A 13471-nucleotide genomic window follows, 5' to 3' on the forward strand; every position below is an offset into this window, starting at 1 on the left:
ATCATTTGGGCCAAGTCAACTGAAGAAGCAGTGAATAAAAACTAGAGCAGTTCTTCATAAAACAAAAGTAGTCAATGGAGCAAATTCTAGATTTTTTTTAAAAAAAAGTTTCATGAATCTTACACAAAGAGCCAGAAACATTTATATCACTGCCCTTTTGTTGTTTTTTCCACACATTTTCTGTAGGGACTCCTGAGATTTCACTTGCGAGGGTAAACTGCTGGGATTGGCCACAGCTTTGCTTGCAGGAAAATGTCACCCAGTTTCCTGCCATGAAGATGTATGCAAGAGAGAGGGCATGGCCAGCTTACTCTGGCATGTGGGAGATCAAAGAGATGAGAAAGTTCATTGAACTGTAAGTACTATGTTGCTGGTTAAGAGTCACTTTAGGGCAAACTTTCCTGATCCTGTTATCCTCTAGATTTCTTTGAATGTAAAATCTCATTATTTCCACATTATATAAGCAAATTCATGGAATTCACCCAAACCTGAGAAGAAATGGAAAGGATGTGGATAACACTTGTCTGAAATGGTATAGGGTCTCTTGCTTGAGCAGGGGGTTGGACTAGAAGACCTCCAAGGTCCCTTCCAGCTCTATTCTGATTGATTGATTGATTGAAATCATTGAGGGAAGAACTGGCTGAGAAGTAGTTGAGAAATGTGAAATTCAAACTGTTGCATTTTTGGTGGGTTTTTTCTTACATTTGTATCTCACCCTTTTTCTCTAGACTTCAGGGTAGACCCTTAAATTGTACCCACAGAATAACAATGCCGTGAGGAGGTAGATTTAGCAATAATGTAGGACCAATGCCACCAAGAGAGCTTTATGGTCAAGTGGAGGGTCAAACCCCAAATCTCGCACCTTAACTACTATGCTGTGTGGGCTTTCAGTAAGAAGAATTCAGAAAGCCTGAATCTGAGGTAGCTTTGCCTCTGCAGTACATTTCACAGCTGAAGCAAACATGCACAGTTTACATGTGCCATTCAGATTAGATGAAAGAACAAGATGTGCATTCATACATTTCTCCATGACATTCTGAAATTGTTTTGGAAAATGTTGAAGACGTGGGGGATGCAGGGAATGGAGTTGTCCTGCACCTAGGAAACAGAATTCTGTGAAAGCAAAATAAAATAAAACTGTCCCTTGTAAATCGGCCTGACGTCTGGTTTCAATTTACATCTTTAGAAGCAGAAATTCTTGTCCAGTGAGATTGATGACGCCTGAAGAAATAGAAGAATATTTAAGTCACAAAAACTCACCATACCACACAGTTTCTGTTCTGGGAATATTTGACTCAAGCAAGAGTGAAGGTAAATTCATTGCCTGGTTATTTCAAACATTATTGCAAAATACAATGTTGCTGAAAGTTATAATACATTGTAATGCCTTGTGATTGTAGAACAAAATTTATGCTATGATCTTTCACAACAACCCAATAGACAGGACACTGGCAGTATTATACAAGGTTATTGCTTCACATTGTGTGTGAGTGTAATTTTTTTCTCCCTTATAATACTAGAATTTGGATTATCTAGGGAGGTAAGTGGCCAGAGAATCAAGAATGAATTTAAAAAGTATATAAACATCCTTCAGATAATTTTATTTTTAAAAAACAAGCACTTCACCTTTTCCTTTATTTCTCCTTCTCTCTTTCTCTCTTTCTCTCTTTCTCTCTTTCTCTCTCTCTCTCTCTCTCTCTCTCTCACACACACACACACACACACACACACACACACACCACACACACACACACACACACACACACACACACACAAAATGTAGATGCTATTTAGAATATATTGGAAAAATTCAGAAAGGATTGGGGGGGCAGGTACCAGATGTTCTTTGACCTAGAAAACCTGAAATTGCTCATGCTCTACTTCTTATTTTCTTGGGGTTTTTTTCCTGTCACTTCTCAGTTTTACAGGTTGAGTACAGGTAGACCTTGGGTTGTGACAAGCGGGACAGGGAACTCTATCGCTAAGTAATGCAGTTTCAAAGTATGATGTCATGTGACCAGGCTGCTTAGCAACAGCAATTCTGGCTGTCCCAATTGTAGTTGTTAAATGACGACCGTCCTCACATGATAGTGAGGATTTCATGTGATCGCAACCTCTGACTTCCTACAGACTTTCCCATTGATTTTGCTAATGGAAAGCCAGCAGGGAATGTCAAAAATCATGACCCTATGACCTTGGGGGACACCACAATGGCCTGGAACTCTAAGGATCTGTCCCCTCATTCAGCTCCATTATACTTTTGCTAAACAAACTTCTAAGATATTCCTTCAACTTCTTCAACCTGATCCCATAAAAAGCATTAAAACAGCAACTCCCAGAATTTGGAAGTAGGTGGGGCCAGAAAATGGCTAATCTAGATTGAATTTAATTAAACTAAGCTAAACTAAAATTATTATTCCCAAGGTCTTTTATACTTTTCTCTTTCTGTCACATTAAAATTACAATTTAGCAGTAACTTTGGAAGGTTCCTCTGATCCACATACAAGAACTGAAGAACTGCATTATGTCTTAATATTTCTGCTTCTCTAAAGTTCATGTTTGTTTAGGCCAATAGGGGGCAGCAGCATATCTGTACTTGGCTCTAGATTCTGTTGCCTGTTGAATTGATGGCTGGGTGAAACACTGACTTTTATATGGTGATAAATCAGCTTCTGCAGGAAATTGAGTTGAGATTGTCAGATAATTACCAACAATTTATTTTCATCGCTTTTGATAACGAACTTCAAAATTGTACTATATTTTTTCTGTTATTAAGGGTGACGCAAAGAAAGAAGAGAGAAAACTGATAAATAACTATTTCAGTTATTCAAAATTCAGAGATTGGTAAACAGAAAGAACTAGAGTGTGTCAAAAAAGCCCAAAGCCAAATGTCAAACTGATGGACTGATTGATTTAATATGAAGAGCTGTTTTCTGAGTATTGTTGTTGTTGTTGTTAGTTGCGAAGTCGTGTCCGACCCATCGCGACCCTATGGACAATGTTCCTCCAGGCCTTCCTGTCCTCTACCATCTTCTGGAGTCCATTTAAGCTCACACCTACTGCTTCAGTGACTCCATCCAGCCACCTCATTCTCTGTCGTCCCCTTCTTCTATTGCCCTCAATCTTTCCCAGCATTAGGCTCTTCTCCAGTGAATCCTTCCTTCTCATTAGGTGGCCAAATTATTTGAGTTTTAGCTTCAGGATCTGGCCTTCTAAAGAGCAGTCAGGGTTGATCTCCTCTAGGACTGACCGGTTTGATCGCCTTGCAGTCCAAGGGACTCGCAGAGTCTTCTCCAGCACCACAGTTCAAAGGCTTCAATTCTTTGGCGCTCAGCCTTTCTTATGGTCCAGCTTTCACTGCCATACATTGCAACTGGGAAGACCATCGCCTTGACTATACGCACTTTTGTTGACAGGGTGATGTCTCTGCTTTTTAGTGTGCTGTCTATATTTGACATGGCTTTCCTCCCAAGGAGCAAGCGTCTTTTAATTTCTTGGCTACAGTCCCCATCTGCAGTGATCTTGGAGCCCAGGAAAATAAAATCTGTCACTACCTCCATTTCTTCCCCATCTATTTGCCAGGAATTGAGAGGGCCGGATGTCATGATCTTGGTTTTCTTAATGTTTAGTTTCAACTCAAGTTTTGCACTCTCCTTCTTCACTCGCAACAAGAGGCTCTTTAGTTCCTCTTCACTTTCTGCCATTAGAGTGGTATCATCTGCATATCTTAGGTTGTTGATGTTTCTTCCGGCAATCTTAATTCCAACTTTTGATTCTTCTAGCCCTGCCTTTCTCATGATGTGCTCTGCATATAAGTTAAATAGGCAAGTCGACAGTATACAGCCTTGCCGGACACCTTTCCCAATTTTGAACCAATCAGTGGTTCCGTGTCCAGTTCTCACTGTTGCTTCTTGGCCCGCATATAGGTTTCTCAAGAGACAAATAAGATGGTCTGGTATGACCATCTCTTTAAGGACTTGCCACAGTTTGTTATGATCCACACAATCAAAGGCTTTAGCATAGTCAATGAAGCAGAAGTAGATGTTTTTCTGCAACTCTCTAGCTTTCTCCATGATCCAGCGTATGTTAGCAATTTGATCTCTAGTTCCTCTGCCTCTTCGAAATCCTGCCTGTACTTCTGGTAGTTCTCGATCCACATACTGCTGGATCATTTAGCTGAGGAAAATCTATCATGACTAGCATTTTTACAGTCCGCAATCTGGCAGAAGGACCTTTACTATCAATTGTTTGTTTGATCCATTTTGTTGGTGAAGTCTGGTCCTTCCTCCGAACTGCTCTTTGTAATCAGACTGATACACTCGGACAGTCGATAAGGGCTCACAATGTCAGAAAAAACTGCCCTTGCAAGCATCCATCTCCTGCTGAGGTGACTCCAGAGGCAGCTGAGGGGAGTAGCATTTCCTTTGCTTCCTATTGTCTGTCCCCCATCTTACGTAGCTTCAGATGCAGTGTTGGCCTGAAGTAAGCAGTTGTACAAGCAAAATGGTGCTTTCCCAATAGAAGCATGAGTGTTCCACAGCCAGGGCTTTTTTTCTCATAGAATGCTCAGAACGGCGTTCCGGAACCTTTTTTTGATGGATTTTTTCAACTTTTGCGCAAGCTGTGCTACTCCCTCTATTGGCTTTCGAAAGCCAATAGGGTCTTTCTTTATTCTCCTTCTGGAGAGGGAGCTGCTGCTGCAGTGTCGGCTGCGAGCAAAGTTCAGAGGAGGCAGGTGAGGCCGCCTGAGCCGCAGCAGGTGTGAAGGAAGAGGGCCTGGGGGGAGGGGGAGGCCCATTAAAGGTCCTGTGAATTATGACACTGCCCGTGCCTGTCCGTTGCCGGATCCCTGCATTTAGGGAGGTTGCAGGCTGGTGCTGGCTGTTAGTTTGCACCAGGGCATGGTTACATCGGCCCAATCTAATTTTAGAACCATGCAGGATTAGCAAGGTAAACTTTTCTTCAGTTAAAGTCCTCTCTTGTTCATTTCACGGAGACATCTGGGTAGCCTTTATTTTTGCAACAGTATACAACTAGTTTGCATGGTCTCCTTTATGGTGTCCTTACGTCCCCCACCCCCACCCCCAACTCCCCAATCTAACCTACATCTCTGAGATTTCCTGACAGTCAGCCATCCAAGCACTAACTAGATTTGACCCTACTTAGTTCCAAGCTCAGGAGGTGGTCCTCAATGGCCCCTGAGAGTGAAAGTTAGCTTTCTAAAAGACAGTCTCCTTTACTCCCTCAGCCAGGAACTGTGTCTCATGGCTACTGTTTTAGTGGTTATCTGGATTCTTGCAGATTTTGTACGTCTATCTGAAGTGGTAATCTTAAGCATTTTTTCCATAAATTACTTAAGGATATGCAACTATATTTTCTCAAAAGTAACATTAGATAATGTTACTTTTGCATCTACTTTTTTCCAATCCGTTTTCTTTCTGTCATTAATTCCCTAAGAATAAGAAATGTAAATTGTAAGCTCCTCATAGCACAGTTCTATATCATTGTTAAAATACACTGGGCAATTATGGACATATTCATTCATATTCATAAATAGATTGAATTGTAACACTTTCCCTCTCACCTAAGCCTGTTCTCTTGTGTGTATAATTTGAACATATCCAGGCCACTTTTTATCAGCAGTTGTAAAGAAATAGAAACAAAATGTTTAACTTATGTATTAATAACAATTTCTTTGCAATTCATTATCTTGTCAGTAACATGACTCCATCAATTAAGCACATATATGTTGAAGGCAGCATATGCACTTGTATTAGACATCTATTATCTCCCACTGCTAGTCCTTCCAAAAGGAACTCAATATAAAACTGTCTTTTAGAAATGCATAGGTATAGTATAGGTGGTACCTTGCTCGACAGTAGTAACTGTGAGAGGGATCTCGGAGTCCTAGTGGACAATCACTTCAATATGAGCCAGCAGTGTGCTGCAGCTGCCAAAAAAGCCCACACAGTGCTAGGCTGCATTAACAGAGGGATAGAATCAAGATCACGTGAAGTACTAATACCACTTTACAATGCCTTGGTAAGGCCACACCTGGAATACTGCATCCAGTTTTGGTCACTACGATGTAAAAAAGATGTCGAGACTCTAGAAAGAGTACAGAGAAGAGCAGCAAAGATGATTGGGGGACTGGAGGCTAAAACATATAGGGAACGATTGCTGGAATTGGGTATGTGTAGTTTAATGAAGAGAAGGGTGAGGGGTGACATGATAGCAGTGTTCCAATATCTCAGGGGCTGCCACAAAGAAGAGGGAGCCAAGCTATTCTCCAAAGCACCTGAAAGCAGGACAAGAAGCAATGGATGGAAACTAGTCAGGGAGAGAAGCAACCTAGAACTAAGGAGAAACTTCCTGACAGTTAGAACAATTAATCAGTGGAACAACCTGCCTCCAGAAGTGGTGACTGCTCCAACACTGGAAGTTTTTAAGAAGAGACTGGACAGCCATTTGTCTGAAATGGTATAGGGTTTCCTGCCTTAGCAGGGGGTTGGACTAGATGACCTCCAAGGTCCCTTCCAACTTTATTATTATTATTATTATTATTATTATTATTATTATTATTATTATTATTATTATTATTATTGTTATTTCATGCTATATATGCAAACGTTGTCTCCTTTATTAAAGTGCAACACATCATTTTCCAAGTAGACAAAATAATATTCCATCTTTACTATACCCACCTGCAGTATATAAACATGGAGCTATCCCACAATTTTTCACCCCTATTAATTTGATAAAACAGAACTCAGTGTTCTAAGTTCATCATCAACTAGGTCTGATGAAAATAACTATTTTGGCAGGGATGAATTAATAGCATGCATTTTGGGTTATAGGCGCATCTCATTCACTTGAACCAATGTGATCATATCTTTTAAATGGTATGTACAAGCCATCAATAATGTGGTTGCTAATATAGGTAGGTCCGGCTTATGAGCTGTTTGTATTTAAGGAGATGCTCACAACAAATTCTAGTTTATTTGGTGAATGCCTGAAAGATGCATTAAGAATCGAATATATAATTTTTTAATTATATAAATATATAAATAAAATTATATAAATAAAAGATTAACAAGATGAGAGTTCCGGCACCTTTTTTTTTTTAAGAAAAAAAGCACTGTCCACAGCTATTGCCTACCCTTCAATCTTTCTTATATTCCTAAGAAGCACTTTGGAGCAATGGTTCTATAAGATTTTCTTCATCTTTTAAGGAGAAATTCACATTGATTCGATAGGATAATTTGAAAAATTATCTGGGGCGTTGGTTACTCCTCACCTTTTATTAAGGAAAAGCCAAGAGCAACTGAATTTACTCATTGGCGTTTTCCAAAGGTTTTGTGGCCCTGCATATTTTCCATTGTAAAGAGTAAGAAGCTGTTAAAAATCCAAATATCCAATCCTAGTAGGGACATCAGATGCTCTAGAAGGGATTCTGGCACTGGCTCTTGATCTTGTCCATCTCCCAAGAGGGCCAATCTTTTGGGCCCTGATGGCTGTATTATGGGTTAGATAATGACCAATGCTAGAGTAAATGCACCAACAAGTGATGCAATTTGCAGAATGAAAATCTCACATGGTATTCTTGGTAGAGCAATTTTTATATATCTGTGACAAACTATACATAAAGGAACTTCTGATAATATAAATCAGCCTTGGAGTTGCATTTTTCTTAATGCTATTTAAGAAATTTAATTTTCAACAAAATAGGATAAATTGAGTTACCATCTGACAAAGTATCCTGGTAGTTCTGATACCAAAATCAATTGAACCCTCCAATTCCTACATGTCATTTTTTGGGTCATTATTCAGTGGCAGCAAGTCTGATTCATTCAAATTTATAGACTAAGCAGAAAGGATTCCAAACTCATATATACCGATGAAATAAGATTAAGAATAAAATGTTCTAGTCTAATAGGATATATTCATTCTATTAAGTTGCATCTTGTGATGCACCCCCTTTTTATGATTCCATTAATGATTTCAAAGTTTGTACTATGCACATATTGAAGGGCCTTCTCTGTTCTGGCACTTCTGCTGGAAAATTATTTCTCTTGTGTGCTGTACCATGTAATAATAATAATAATAATAATAATAATAATAATAATAATAATAATAATAATAATAATAATAATAATAATAATAATAATAATAATAATAATAATAATAATAAAAGTTGGAAGGGACCTTGGAGGTCATCTAGTACAATCCCCTGCTCAGGCAGGAAACTCTATACCATGTCCCAACAGTCATCTTTTTCTCTTTTGTATTTCACATTTACCCTTTTGGTAGGCTTCTCCCAAAATCTGTTTTTCCCTGTTTGTTTCAATGGACTGTTTTTGTTCAGGTTCTCATGTATTGGCAATAAACAGGTTTACGTGTCTTGAGTATATAAACGGAATAAACAAATAAGTAAAGTTATTTATAAAATATCCTTGGAATATTTTTTTTTGCAGTTGAGAGCAATACTGTATGATATACACTTACTTCATTTACTGCTTATGTCTGTGAATGTCTGATTGAAGTTGGTAAATTTAGCCAGGGGCAAGAAAAGAAATTTGGTTATTACATTTAAAGCTGCTTTGTTTTGTCAGCAAGAGAGGCTTTTATTGAAGCTGGAAGAATCCTAAATGGATATGTCACAACAGGGATCTACTATGAAGAGGATGCTACAGTTCTGTATGTTGCTTTTTTCCTTGCTATAGCCAGATAATGAATGAATTATTTAATTGCTGTATTCAAGGACTGGGCAAGATCTAAACAGAATTCTCCCTTTTCTTTGCTGATGGGGATCTGTTTCTAATAGTCAGCATCTTTCTAAAGCAACATTTCTTCACCTGAGGTCCATAGAACCCTTGGAGATCCATAGATAGATTTAAGGGGTTCATGAACTTGGATGGAAAAAATGTTTTCATTAACCTCTCATTGAAATTTAGCTTTTCATTCATTAATGTACATACCACAGGCAACAAAGTAACATATGGCCTTTAAATTCCAAAAAAACATTTAATTATTTCATCTAAAATTACTATGTCCCAAGAAAGGGTAATATTTTGTTATTGACTGAATGGATTAATGAAAAAGCACATATATTACTATATTGCATTCTTAAATATTTTGTTAATTGTATTTGAGAACAATTAAGTTATATGTAAGTTATATGCATGTACTGTATATATAAAAGGGACGCGGTGGCTCAGTGGGTTAAGACGCTGAGCTTGTCGATCAGAAGGTCGGCAGTTTGGCGGGTCGAATCCCGAGTGCCGCGTAACAGAGTGAGCGCCTGTTCCTCGTCCCAGCTTCTGCCAACCTAGCAGTTCGAAAGCACGTAAAAATGCAAGTAGAAAAATAGGGACCACTCCGGTGGGAAGGTAACAGCGTTCCGTGCGCCTTTGGCGTCTAGTCATGCCGGCCACATGACCACGGAGACGTCCTCGGACAAGCGCTGGCTCTTCGGCTTTGAAACGGAGATGAGCACCGGCCCCTAGAGTCGGAAACGACTAGCACGCACGTGCGGGGGAACCTTTACCTTTACCTTTACTGTATATATATTTATGTTTTGCAAGTAAATTCATTTTAACCCTCATTGGTTGCAATAGATTGTCAAATAGATCTCTGGCATAAGAAAATTAGGAAGCCCCTTTCTAAAGAGAGACATGAGTAACTGAATGTGATTCACAGGGCTGTTGATTAATGCTATAGATTAAAGGGACAGCAGATTTCTTTGTGGTTCTAAGAAATGCTGTTTTTCCAGGGCTGTTCCAGTTTCTCCCTCAGGAAACATGCTATGCATTTTCTAAGATGACACTTAAACGATTGTATATCAAGGAAATTAGTATAGATAGTCCTTGACCTATGACCACAATTGAGCCCCAGATTTATTTTGTTAAGCAAGACATCTTTTAAATGAATTTTGCCCCATTTTATAGCTTTTCTTGCCACCAATGTTAAGTGAATCACTGCAGTTGTAAGGGAATCTGGTTTCCCCATTGACTTGCAGCTGTCATAAATATGAGTCAGTTGCCAAGCATCTGAATTTTGATCAAGTGACCATGGGGATGCTGCCAGTCATAAGTGTGAGAAATGGTCATAAGTTACATTGAACAGTCACTAAATGAGCTGTGGTAAGATGAGAACTAACGACTCCAGTGCTTTTTGTATCGTTGTATTCATGTGCACACGAATATGGTATTAATTCAATAGTCAGTTCAATTTAACTTAGGCTCCTTTAATGATTTGGCTAAGATTCCTCAATCAGATAATAAGAGCAATTTTGGTAGATCTTTGAAATATATTTTTGTGTTTTTTTCCTCAGCTCCCATAAATATAATGTACCTCTTCCAGCACTTCTGTTTGCTAAGCCTGCAACTCAGCAAAGGAATGCCTTCCAGCTCTCGCAGTATAACACACAAGACATTGTTAAAATAATCCGTCATGCATTGTTGGAGACATTTGTGAGCATAATTTCTAGTTCTGATCTTTTATTTATTTAGAGACTCTTTATTGGCATTGTTCTCTAATAAGAAATTCAGCACATCTGGGTGTCTTGATTCTAGCAAGAAAATGAAGCCCAGTTGGTTAAAGGGTCTTCTGGGCACATAGTTTGAATGTAGAACAGCTGGAGCATTTTTCTGTATTATATTTGAGCTTTTCTCTGTTGCAGCCAGAAATCACAGTGGAAAACCTGCCTGATTATTTCCAGATGAAGAAACCTTTGCTCATTTTGTTCAGTGACGGGGTTCCTGGCGAAAGGGAAGAAGAAGAAATGAAGCATGTGGCTATCAGCGAGGACCACAAAACCTTCATTGCTTGCTGGCTAAACCTGTAAGTTTGCAGTATACCCACGCTGACCTCCATTTGGGGATAGAGTTTACAATAGGTGGGCCTTTCCCATTGGTTTAAACCTATTGGAGATGAATAATGCAATATGAATTTTGTACTAGGAAATGTTACCAGGATTGCTCCCTTAATGGTGGTGATTGGGACCAGAATTTTTGTCACCAAGTGATGCAGTCATAAAGCGCAGCATCACATGACTGTGCCGCTTAGCAGTTGTGGTTTTGACAGTCTCTGGTTACTATTGTTAAGTAAATCATCACTGTTCATTAAGAAAGGACTTCGTTACCATGACTTCTGACTTCCTGCTGGCTTACCCATTGACTTTGCTCGTGGAAAGTCAGCAGGAAAGGTTGCAAATTGTAATCACATGACTGTGGGATGCTGCAACAGTCAGAAACAAGCATCTTGATCATGATCACTTGATCCTGGGACAAGGCAGTTTCTGCCATGGTCTTAACTCTGAGGACCCATTATAACTATCATTTTCTTAGCACCGTCTTAAGTTCAAATGGTCTCTGAATGAATGGTTGTCAATTGAGGACAACATGCACTTAACCTATTCTTTACCTTAAGATTTGGCACTGTGATTTAAGAAAGTTCTTTAGATATCCTAAATCAGTCTTTCCCAACCTTGACAATTTTAAGATGTGTGGACTTCAACTCTCATAATTCCCCAGTTCTCAGTTCTGGGACTTGAAGTCCCTACATGTTAAAATTGCCAAAATTGAGAAACACTGTTGTAAACAGACATTAAAAAGGTAAAGGTATGTGTGCTAGTTGTTTCCGACTCTAGGGGTCGGTGCTCATCTCCGTTTCAAAGCCGAAGAGCCAGCACTTGTCCAAGGACGTCTCCGTGTTCATGTGGCCGGCATGACTAGACTCCAAAGGCGCACGGAACGCTGTTACCTTCCCAGCGTAGTGGTCCCTATTTTTCTACTTGCATTTTTACGTGCTTTCGAACTGCTAGGTTGGCAGAAGCTGGGACGAGTAACAGGCGCTCACTCTGTTACGCGGCACTTGGGATTCGACCTGCCAAACTGCTGACCTTCTGATCGACAAGCTCAGCGTCCTAACCCACTGAGCCACCACATCCCAAACAGACATTGCAATGATTTAAATAGGAAATATGACATAACTTTCATAATAACAAAGGACACCAAAACAAAATTAACAGCCAAAATAAAGATATTGGTTTTAAAACTATAAGGCTCCTAGGCTAAATAGGTTCATATAAAAGACTTGAGTGAACAGAAATGTGTTTATTTAGCACCAACAAGACCTCGAATGATACCAGGAAAATCTGTTGTGCACCCAAAATACCACTGTTAAAAACCAAAGATAAAGTATCTTCTGATTAGGTTTATTGGCAAGCCAAGCCAATAAGCATGATGGAGGCACCTCTTAGCAGTATCTTACCTGTTCTGATATGCTTGAATTCAGATGAATTATGACTTAACTGTACCATTTATTTTAGCATTGATTGATTTTTATGTGTGCCTGTGTGTGCTCTTTTTAACCCAGTAAGAACACACCTGTAGGCAGAAGTATTCTGAAAGCTTATTTTGGAAACTCAGTTCCTCCTGTGCCTCTCCTCCTCTGGATCAACCTTCATTCTGGAGGCCATGTCTTTGTTTTTCCATCAGACCAGTCAATTTCTGAAACAAATATCCTTGATTGGACTGAAAAAGTAAAGATCAAACAAGAAGCTCCAAGGGGTAAGTAGTCAGAGACAATTAATCAAACATGCTTTGGTCTTATTCAGCTTGTTTTCACAGTTTCAGACGGATTAAATAAAATTGAACTTGAGAAGCTCAGTTATGATGCTAAATCATGTAAGACTTTATAGGCTAAAATCAGCAAGTGCAGCTTCCAAATGCTTTTGAAGAGCAGCCCCAAGTAAATAACATGGCAGTACTCTAAAAGCAAAACGACAGGTGCAATGAATGAAGCCATGTCATATGCTTTGCTTTCAAGTGGCTTTGAAAAATATACAGACACCTTGCTTCTCCTTTCTTTAGAATTTGTAGATACATAACAGGATGCTAGTTGACCACAATGTTTTAGAACAAGTAAAACTGAAAGCAAGTAGTTAACCACAAACTATTGCTAGCGGAAATGCTTGCACAGGTGGGAAAAAATGATTTGTAACAGATAAGAGCAGGATGGGGTTATGTAATAATAATAATAATAATAATAATTTAATTTCTATACCGCCCTTCTCCCGAAGGACTCAGGGCGGTGTACAGGGCAATAAATACAATAAAAATACAATGTACAAAAGTTAAGAAAGAATTAAATAATGTAGCCCAATTACAATAAAAATTAATAAAATTAATATTAAAATACCCCACACCCATCAGACCAGGCCGGCTTGTTCAAATAAGTAAGTTTTTAGGTCACGGCGGAAGGAGCGAAGGTCAGGAGCCATCCGGAGCTCAACCGGTAAACGGTTCCAAAGGTCTGGCGCGCCCACAGAGAACGCCCTCCCCCTGGGGGTCGCCAGTGGACACTCTTTGACCAACGGCACCCTGAGGAGGCCCTCTCTGTGGGAGCGCACTGGAGGAAGGGAAGTTGATGCCGGCAGCAGGTGCTCCCATAAGTAATCCGGACCCAT

General features: G+C 39.4%; 1 protein-coding gene across 1 annotated transcript in view; it reads left to right on the forward strand.

Annotated features, from left to right (window-relative positions):
* Positions 1 to 13471, forward strand: part of TXNDC16 (thioredoxin domain containing 16) — a 59796-nt gene that overhangs the window by 38815 nt on the left and 7510 nt on the right. The window contains exons 15-20 of the mRNA XM_081313448.1: positions 187 to 355; positions 1187 to 1311; positions 8613 to 8697; positions 10334 to 10472; positions 10682 to 10842; positions 12379 to 12572. Coding sequence (XP_081169574.1) covers positions 187 to 355; positions 1187 to 1311; positions 8613 to 8697; positions 10334 to 10472; positions 10682 to 10842; positions 12379 to 12572 — 873 coding nt within the window. The remainder of the gene's footprint in view (positions 1 to 186; positions 356 to 1186; positions 1312 to 8612; positions 8698 to 10333; positions 10473 to 10681; positions 10843 to 12378; positions 12573 to 13471) is intronic.

This window comes from Vipera berus (genome assembly GCF_964194415.1).
Source record: "Vipera berus genome assembly, chromosome: 1".
NCBI classification, from domain to species: Eukaryota; Metazoa; Chordata; class Lepidosauria; order Squamata; family Viperidae; genus Vipera; species Vipera berus.